Source organism: Cyclopterus lumpus, chromosome 12, assembly GCF_009769545.1.
Source record: "Cyclopterus lumpus isolate fCycLum1 chromosome 12, fCycLum1.pri, whole genome shotgun sequence".
NCBI classification, from domain to species: Eukaryota; Metazoa; Chordata; class Actinopteri; order Perciformes; family Cyclopteridae; genus Cyclopterus; species Cyclopterus lumpus.
The window spans coordinates 6,484,992-6,495,447 of record NC_046977.1 but is presented as its reverse complement, the minus strand read 5'-3'; the positions used below and the strand labels follow the sequence as shown (position 1 = coordinate 6,495,447).

Below are 10,456 nucleotides of genomic sequence, written 5' to 3'. Positions count from 1 at the left end.
TCTAAATACATCCACTTCTTTCTCTCCTCCCCTCTCCGTGTGTTGTTCAATGATACTCTGCTGTTCTCAGACCTGGAGGCAGACCTTCACAGTAAAGCTGTGTGGCTCTTGGACTCATTGCTCAACTATGCAGTAGAGAGGAGGATTAGCTCGAGCTGAGCTCCAGTGCAAGGACCGGGTATTTGGCCGTTTATCCCTCACCTGGCGGACTGAGAGAGACACTGCCGTACTCTTTGTTTCTTTTCCCCTAAATCTCCTCTTATCAATCTCCCTCTCCATCTCCCTTTCTCCTTCTACACCTCCTTCCCTTCTCTCAACCATGACCCTTTTGTCAGAGGACCAGTCCAGGAGGCCCCTGCCCTGCCGGCTCCCGGAGCCTGGCAAGCACATCAGCACTTCTTTGTACCCGACAGACTACGCTGGCTCCAAAGAGAACTACATGGACAGTGGGGACAGCGCTGTGTTTGGAGCCGTTGAGCCCCCCAGGCTCTCGCGGGGCCGCCTCATCCTCCATGGCATGGTCATGTTTGGAAGGGAATTCTGCTACGCTGTGGAGGCAGCATTCGTTACGCCTGTACTTCTGAGCGTGGGCCTGCCCCGCAGCCTGTACAGTTTGGTGTGGCTGATCAGCCCCATCCTGGGCTTTCTGCTCCAGCCCATCATCGGCTCGGCCAGCGACTACTGCCGCTCGTCGTGGGGCAGGCGGAGGCCTTACATCCTGGCCCTGGGCATCCTCATGCTGCTGGGACTCACCCTGTTCCTGAACGGAGATGCTGTCGTCTCAGGTGAGGGATGGGCCGGGGGATCCGAGGAAAGAGATATATTTTTAACCTTGTAATATCAGAAAACCGACTATACGCCTTTTGAATCAGAGGAAATAAAAGAGGATTAATTGCCCGTTCTTTCAATCAGAGAAACATCAATATTGTAGAGCACACTGTTGAAATCTGACATCGACTTCCATTATGTGTGCGCTTGGAAGGGTACATTACATTACATTATAGGTCATTTAGCTGACGCTTTTATCCAAAGCGAGTTACAATAAGTGCATTAAGCCATGAGTCCAAACTCAGCAAAGTTTCAAATGTTTTAGTCCAGCAGTCTAGTCGCAGGACCTTAACACGTACGCATGGGTCAATCTCTGGCTGAACTACCATTGGTTGAGTGGATTCTATACAGAATCTTCTACTGTAGCAAAGAATGAGATTCCACTTTTATTCCGGCAGCTCAGCACTAATCGGTTCTCCTCCCTTAATTGTGTGGGTTTGAGCTAGATGGCCTGAATTGACTGTTCACACTTTTAACTTGTGACTGAAGTTTTAAATGTGACTTGTGGTCCTGAGCCGCTGGCACAGACGCATGATGAAAGAAAATCTCACCGCACATTTTGGTAAACTGATAACATTAAAACAACCCGACCCTGTTTCCTGAGAATCCGGTAGGCAGCATCACGAGAAGTTTTGAAAAAGAATCTGTGACGTTTGCAGCCACATGAACAGATTCCCTGCTGAGAGCTACAGTGTATTGTTCCCCACCGAACAGGTTCAGAGTGGGGTTGAGTGCTTATTCACTGGAAATAATATGGTTGAAATAAATCAACCTCAATACCTCAACTATTCTTATTCATCGAAAAGGACATTGAAGATTTTCTCTTTGTATCATAGCAACAGAAAGGTCTGTTCAGTGTAATGCTCTGTTGATGTCATTTACATATCTGTCTATCACGGTAGATCTATTAAAATACTTGTACATTGTTCTTTCCTTTCTAAACAGAACAAATATCCACCTAATTATGTGCACAGTATGCATGTTTTTTGCTCTATACCATTACTTTTGTAAGAGAACACAGCACAGCACTTTTTGTTATGTAACATTGTTGTTACCTGGTTTTCTTCTGCCAAATCTGAGTGCTTTTCACTTTGCTGTCTGCTGGACTCTTTTCTCCTGTAATGTATTTCTCTACTTTGATGGGCTACATCAGTGTCTGCGGTCTGCTCGATGAGTGATTAGCTGCCTTGGTTCTGTTTTGCAGCACATGTCAGCGACCGGTCGTTGAGGAGCACGTGGGCCATAGTGGTGGTGATGTTCGGAGTCGTGCTGTTCGACTTCGCTGCAGACTTCATCGACGGGCCCATCAAGGCCTACCTGTTCGATGTGTGTTCACATCAAGACAAGGAAAGAGGTCTGCACTACCACGCTCTGCTCACAGGTGCGTAAACACACACTTGCTTCAATATGCATTTTTTTTTAAATTATTTTAAATTGTATGCTCATTTCTGTCTTCAGTCTTCACATCTTGATGGACTTGCTTTGAATGAATGGGCGTGAATGTGATGGGAAGGTGGCACCTTGCATGCTAGCAATGGGTGTGAATGGGTGAAGGGTATGTAGTGTAAAAGGACTTTACAAATACAACTATATTTAGCATTTGTTTGGGGAGAGTTTCTCACATAACACGCACCAATGGTGTATGGCATTGATTCTCTGATAAACTGGATCTTCTTCTGGTGTGACCCTGGTGGTTGGAGCAGCACGACAATGAAAGAGGTGAACTATGTCGCTGTCTGAGAGTGGTCTGCATGTTCGGTAAGACTTTGGATGACTTTCTTTTGATAGCTGTAATAATGAGAGGATTGATACCACACTTGTTAGCTTTGCATAAAGACTAGAAACAAGGGGAAACCGCTAGCCTGACTCTGTCCAAAGGTATAGAAATCCACTAACGTCTCAGAAGTTTACTAATCTATCATTCGATTAAGTTGTATCTTGTTTGTTTAATCTCTACAAAGTGTAAAACAGCAAGCAGTTGTTTTACGTTGGGGGTTCTGTGCCACACTGTGTTTCCTGGCTAAAGCACAGTGTGTTGAAGAAAGAATGTGCTCTGATACTGCATTCATTTGAGAGTGTTTCAGCTCATTGTGTTCATTTCACACTTCCCTCTGTGCACATTTGTGGTAGTTTTTATAATGTTTTTTGACACTGAATGACATTTAGAGACCTCTAATTGAGCGAACACCCATTTTGCTCATTGTTTCACTAATTCGTCATTGAAATCTTGCCAGTACAATGTCCCCATGTGCAAAATCCCTCTCTGTGTTACCAAATGCTTCCTTTTATAATAAGTCTCTCAGGGAATTAAAAATGCAGAACAACTTTTTTTCTGTGTATATTGAGTTTCAGAACCGCGCGTGACCTCTCTGAGGAATGTTTGCCACCTTTGATACAGACATGCCGACATGTTTTGGAACATGGATCAGCTCATTTGCATTTAACCTTCAGATCAACAATATGTTGCTCAATGGATGAATATATTCACCGCTTGTACGACATCGCAGATGTCTACAATGTTCAGGGTTGTTCTATGAAAAGACATTTGAGGTTCTCAGCCGACAAAGTGGACGTAGACTGTTGTCCGCCAAAGCATCAGTTTGTTTGGACTCCTCCTCTGGAGTTGGAGATTTCCATTTACTCCATTTCCATTGCCATTAATTTTTTCAAGCAAGTATTCTTCATACGCTGCAAGGCAAGAGGATGTTTTCGGCGTGAGCGTCAGCGGTGCGTTCAGCTGTCAGCAGGCACCGGGGTGGTGTGAGCATGCTGGTCAGGCCGTAATCCAGCCCTGAGCTAGTCATGTGCTGCAGTCATGGGTCTGGGCTGAGGGAGACAGAAGCCAGGCACATGACTCTCCAGACGCCCCTGCCACCTCTGGTATGTGAGGTTTGAGGAGGAGGGAGAGAGCGGAATAACTGCGCTTCATGTATACCTTTTTGTGAGAGCTGAACACACTTGAACAGGTCAGCTTTATTTGTCATTTCTTCGATGTGCAAACGTACAAAGATCTGAAATTGTGTTTCTCCCCTTGTCCAACATAAAGTGATAAAAGTGATAATAATAATAATTATCAAAACAGATAACAACAAAGAACATGTAGACAACATATAAGTTAAGATACACATGAGACTTTACATGTGTATTTTAATCACTGAATTGCTTATTTATTTCCCTAATTACTACAGGAACAGCTACCTGGACACGTGAACACATACTTTATTGTTAGCCACCCTAGCTTGGTGGGTCCATGAATGACAAGGTGTGTCTGTTGGTTGTCCGATCGATGGGTCCACCACCTCAGACTGAAATCTATTTATACTCGACATTTGGTGTGGACATTCTTTATGCTCAGGGGATGAAACCCAGTGACGTAAGTTGCACATTCGCAAACAAAGTCTAAAAAAAAAAGCAACCGACGATAAACATTTGCTTCCGTGTGTGGCAGTTGAAATAGTGGCAGGGAATCCCACAATGCCTTGCAAAGCAATTTACTCGCCGTGTGATGTGAACCCGCACCAGTTTAAATTACACTCCATAGCCTATACACATCAAATTGTGCCTTGCTGAAATCAACTCTCCTCCCCTCTCGTGTTCACTCTCTCTGGATATATTTTTGAAACCGTGCCACAGTACGTCTCTGTTTTGTTCTGCTGCACTGACCTGCAATACGAGTTATTGAAGGGGCAGAGAGATACAGACCTGAAAGAAAAGGGAGACTTATTTTGATTGAGAGAAAATAGGTAGACATAGCACACAAAGAATGTTCCAGCCTTGTAAGCTGAAGTGGTTTTCACTTTGAGAAATAGCCTTCATCTTGGGAGTTTAATTATTTATTGTGCAATTTCATACGATGTTCTTTTATGAGAGTAAGAAAGCTTTTTATTATTAGTAGTACATTATATGTAGCCACCGAGAGACAGGACCCAAACAACGTTGAAAATAAACTTTATTCTTGACTTAAATCAAAGAATTGCTTAAATTGAGGAATAACGGTTAACAGGTTTTACACAAGCGATCACCAGGGATCTAACCAGGACGGACCAACACAGGGGAATGACACAAACAGGGTTTAAATACACAGGGATGGTGCAGGTGATTGGACACAGGAGGAAACAATCAGGGACATGGCAGACAATCACAGGGACAGGAAATGCAGAGAAACAGAGGACACAAGAGACGGGGACTTCAAAATAAAACAGGAAACAAGACACAAAAACTCCAGATCCTGACACATATACTGCAGGGTTTTTCTGTCCGTTCTCCCCCTCACCTTTCTTGAAGCTCATATGATATAAATGTCCTTTTTTTTGTCAGGAGAGGAGGCTGTGTTGTTCATGAAAGCCAGTGAGAGCAGAGAGAGATATCACATTAAACGCCTCATCTTAGTGGCTAAATGAAGCACTGCCTTAATATTGAGTTTGAATCCTATTGTCTAAAGTTTGTAGCCTCATCTTTCTGCAGAAATAATGTATGAGAATATTCTCCTTCGTACAAATATGATGTTCATTATTCAATGTAGATATGTGCTCCATGTCAGCCGGGATAATGTCCTCATTGTGCAGAAATTAGTGAAATTAGACAATGTAATTGTTTCACTTTTTCTTTTTTATACTTCATCTTTCATTGTGTGTGTGTGTGTGTGTGTATCAGTGAAAATATGTCCATTATATATACTGTACATATAATATCTGAGTATATAAGTGTTACCTTTCTTAATGCATGGTGCTATTTCAACAGCTGCGATAAAAGAAAAAGCTGAAAGTCAGAGATGACACGTGCTAATTGGTTTAAACATGTATTCTTATTTCATTTTCAGCATACAGTGTTAAAACAGGTGACTTTTCTAATACACATTTCTACAGTATTACACCACTCTTGTTTGCATCCTCGGCTGTCTGCTGTTTTCAAATAAAAGCTCTAAAAACTCACTCTCTGAAAGGGACTTCATTATGGAAGGGTGCACGGGGGGGGTTATTCCTAAAAGAAAGTCTGCCTACGGTGTTTTGACCTTTGCCGCTATGTGTTGCAGGTCTGGGCGGTGCGTTCGGCTACCTGGTTGGAGCTATGGACTGGGGTCACTCTATGTTGGGTCAGCTACTGGGCTCCGAGTACCAAGTCATCTTCTTCTTCTCAGCATTGACGTGGGGCATCTTCCTCACTATGCACCTCTTCAGTATTCCAGAACAACCTCTGGGCAAGGACCCGTTTGCCAATGACCCGTCACCTTCCAGCGCCCTCCGCCTACTGGGCTCCCACAGCAATGGTTACGGAGGGCTGGCTAAAGAGCCCGTCTCAGCTGCAGGCCCCGCATCTGTCCCTGACCTCAGGCCTAGATCGTTCTCTGCTCTGGGAGAGGCCAACTCAGTGACCTCCAGTGCTAAGCAGCCGAACAAAGAGGTATGTGATATACAGTCTCAGAGGATGCACATGTAGATACTAGTGGAAAGATTTGGAATACAAATGAAATATGTCCATACGCATGGTCAAAGTGAGACTTTAATACAGTAGCTGAGAGAAAATTGACTTGTAATGTAGTCTTAATGCAACTTCTAAGCTAAATATCACAATATAGCACCTGAAATCAAGAATGAAGTGGTTACATTTAGGTGGTCAAGGTATAATATCATATTATATAGCAAATATTCAAACAAACTCGTGGAGATGATATGCAGTTTGTTGAATGTGTCCCATGCAAACCTTTAATTTCTGCGTGAAACAATTTCCCATTATGTATTAAGTATTGATGAATTCCTTTTTGACATTTTTTAAAAACTTTTTTTGATAATCAATCAATTCATCAAACCCGTCCAGACGAGTGGACTCTTCTGTTTAATGTGTCTTAATGAAAAGAAGAGGGATCTTTCAGAATAATTCGTAGCATCTTCTTTTTAAGCATCACTTCTGTAGTCTCTTTAAGACGTTTGATTAATATTCTCTAACATGTCATGCTCTCCTTATCTCAGCTCTAGTTGCATTGTTCTTCCCTTTGTTGGTTAGAGCACATTAGTGAGGTTATACAGTGATTAGTTGTCTAAGGTGAATGCTATTAAACCTTGCATGCGACAGCTTGTGATGTCAAATATAGATCATACTCCATTTAATGTCTTTGAAGTGTTTTTCATACTCATAATATTGGCTTCGTCATCTGCCCTTCTGTCTTTCATCATCTCCGGTCTCCAGCCCCCGACCACAGTCCTTAACGCCGCTGTGTGATCTTTATGTTCAATCCCTTCATTCATTCTAATGAGACTTTACAATGTGTGTGTGTGTGTGTGTGTGTGTGTGTGTGTGTGTGCAGGCCCAGAAGAGGATGACGTTCAGGTCGATGATGAAGGCTATCATGAACATGCCGAGCCACTACCGCTACCTGTGTGTCAGTCACCTGCTGGGATGGACGGCTTTCCTCTGCAACATGCTCTTCTTCACAGACTTTATGGGACAGGTAGTGATTTTGAATGCCACACATGGGATCACCGCTCAGGTGTGGTCACGTGCGAGGCATCTTTCAGACATGTTCTGCTTTTGTGTGAATACTGTTGGGTTTTGGACTGTTGGTTACTCAAAATAAGACGAATCAAAACAATACCATTGGCAGTGATTTTGAGGATTTTTTTTTAACAGAACGGTTTGTAGCATCACTTGGCTACAGATTAGTTTTGTGATGAAACTCGCAGCATAAAAGGATAAAAGTGTCTATTCCCAAAGGGTATATTTTGTACACTTTATAAAATACACGTTTTCCCCGCAACGTCTTATGTAATATGAAGTTACATGTTAGTATCTTTAGTAATGAATCCATCAGTTTATTAATTGACATTTTTACAATTATTTTGATAATTCATTAATCATTAAAGTCAAAGGCAGAAATGTCAATTATTCCAGCTCCTCAAAGCTTCCATTCTTTTTAATCGTTCTCTGTATACTGGATATATTTGGTGTTTTCTAACTGTCAATGTCTGACATTTGAAGACGCGCCCCCCCCCCCCCCCTTAATTTTCCCACTAATTACTGACATTTTACAGAGTAAACAGTTAATCAAAGAAATAATCCATCTATTAGTCGGCGTCGAACGAGGAAAAGTGACAAAGTCAGACCAACAACATGAAGGTGAAGAAGAACCAGCTGCCATCGGTTTTAAATGGAAGCTCCATTATTCCCTGTTTGTGTGGGGGACTGAGGGAGGGGGGAGTAGCCTCTTGTTGTGTGTAGTCTCCTGTTGACATGTGTCATAAAGATTCATTATTAATAGTTTCACCGAGTGCAGGCTGATCAAATACTCATACTCATCATCATTAATACCTGACACACCAGCATGCAATCTGAAGTTGCAGGCTTCATTATCCGGGATGAGAAGTGAGTTGTCAGTGGAAAGAAAAGATAAAAGCTTGAATCAACAAGGGTGGCTAACATTTTGTTATCTATACCAGTGGAGCTGTGTGCTTTGACTGCATTTTAACACTTTTTAATGTCAAATTATTTCTCTACTTCTTTTACAGATCGTGTACAAAGGAAATCCTTATTCAGATCATAACTCCACGGCCTACGCCACATATGAGAGGGGTGTAGAAGTGGGCTGCTGGGGACTGTGTATCAATGCTGTGTCCTCTGCTCTCTACTCCTGTAAGTGCCGGTGCTATAGTGGCAGTAGCCATGTAAATTAACAATAAAGTCCTAAAGGGAGAGGACGAATGTGCTTCATGCAAAGCAAAGTTCAGCCAAATAACAGAGCACTGGCATCACGGTGCCTCCGAGTGTAACATTGGCTCTATTTAGTCAGGATGCTGAGAAAATTGTTATTTCACGTGTTTTTTTCTCTCTTTACATTGCTACTCTGAAACGAGAACTTTTACAGATCTAATGCACACTGTGGAGGGTTTCATGAAGTCTTTAATAATAGCATAAAAGACAAAGCAGTTGTCACCTAATCCAAACTTCATGTTGCTTTATCTGTGGTTATCTCAAGTAAAACGGCTTTCCTCCTCCATGACGTTTGTGTGTTTTCAGACGTGCAGCGTTTCCTCCTGCCGTACATCGGCCTGAAGGGATTATACTTCGTGGGCTACTTTGTATTCGGCTTGGGCACCAGCCTGATTGGCCTCTTTCCCAACGTCATCGCCACGCTTATCCTCTGCAGCGTATTCGGCGTCATGTCCAGCACGCTCTACACCATCCCGTTCATCCTGATAGCGGAGTATCAGCGGGAAGAAGAGGTACTAAGCTGGAAGAAGAAATGTTTTTTCAGGATTGAGATGCATTTGAGGAGAGGAACCGGAAACAAACTCGTGGGGTCGAGAGTCAGGCTGGATGACGTGTTGGTGCCTATCCACGCAGCCTGGGTCCAATCACGGAGGGCGGGGTTGAGTCCCAGGTCTCTGAGCCTGATGAAGAACTTCAATGGCACTATGGTGTTGAATTCTGAAATATAGTCAATGAACAGCTTTCTTAGAAGTAACTCTCGTCCAGATTGAATAGGGCAATATAACATCTGGGAAGTGTACAGATTTGGGAGGAAACCAGATTTTTTGATTTCAGCTTATGGACTCTGTATATAAATAAACAAAACCTAACTTTTGATTCTGCTTAATGAACAAATAATTACCATTCAGAACATCATCTATGACAAATATGATCCAAACGTGTACACTCATAAATAAATCGTGAGGTAGAAGATTTTCCCTGTGGGTTAAAAATCAATTGTTGGAAGAAAACACTATTTGTGTTAGTATCCCGGCATGCTCAGTGAATACCTTGATTAATTGAACCAGGGGAGCTTGTGATGAAATCTAACAACATTTCAATCAGGGAGAGAGACCAGTTAGATAAGAAAGGATGCATGTTTATTGTTAACAGATAATATGAAATGATGAAGTCGCAGCGTCTTTGGCGCTTGGACTCTGCGGGGAGATTTGCAAATGAGGGCCGACTGCCCCGATCAGCAACGAGATAGATCCCCCCCGTGGAGTCCGGACCTGGTGGTGGCTGATGAGCTGATGGAATGATAAGTTGATGAAGCTGATGGATCTGTGGAGACTGGGCGGAGATGGGGAGGGGGAGGGGTGCGTAACAGCAGCATGAAAGAACTGAAGGTAGAGACACAGTCACATTTAAACGAGACAGCACCAAGATGATTGGCTAACCGTGTCATTGTTTCCATGTGAGGGGTACGGTCTTGCTGTCTGAACTTGCGCTAGAGCTCCATGTGGCTGAGGTGCCTGAGGAGAGCTTTGTTCATCCTTAAAACATACAGATGCTTAATATAATAGATATGTCCCGGAGCTTAATCTTTTGACCTAACTATTGATTGCTTTCTGCCCTGCTGGGCATTTTTGGTAATACAGAAGTTCAAGACATCAATTATTGCTCTATTTTTCCCCTCCTCCTCCAGGAACAACTGAAGCTGCGAGGAAGCATTGGAAGTCAGCGAGGCACCGGGGTGGACTGTGCCGCACTCACCTGCATGGTCCAGCTGGCTCAGATCCTTGTCGGTGCAGGACTCGGAGGTCTGGTCAACATGGCAGGAAGTGTAATCGTGGTGGTCCTCTCGGCCTCGACCGTGTCCCTGTTCGGCTGCATCTTCATCGTCCTCTTTATCAGATGTGTGGATTAATTCTGCGTATATAAAAGT

The 10,456-nt window shown here is 43.1% G+C and overlaps 1 protein-coding gene across 1 annotated transcript; it reads left to right on the top strand.

The window, feature by feature from the left end:
• Positions 1–319: 319 nt before the first annotated feature.
• Positions 320–10,438, top strand: slc45a2 (solute carrier family 45 member 2). The gene is made up of 7 exons (XM_034547329.1): positions 320–785; positions 2,033–2,209; positions 5,861–6,228; positions 7,130–7,273; positions 8,328–8,451; positions 8,836–9,041; positions 10,217–10,438. Exons 1-7 carry the CDS (start codon positions 320–322, stop codon positions 10,436–10,438), a joined length of 1,707 nt encoding a protein of 568 aa, XP_034403220.1.
• Positions 10,439–10,456: the final 18 nt, after the last annotated feature.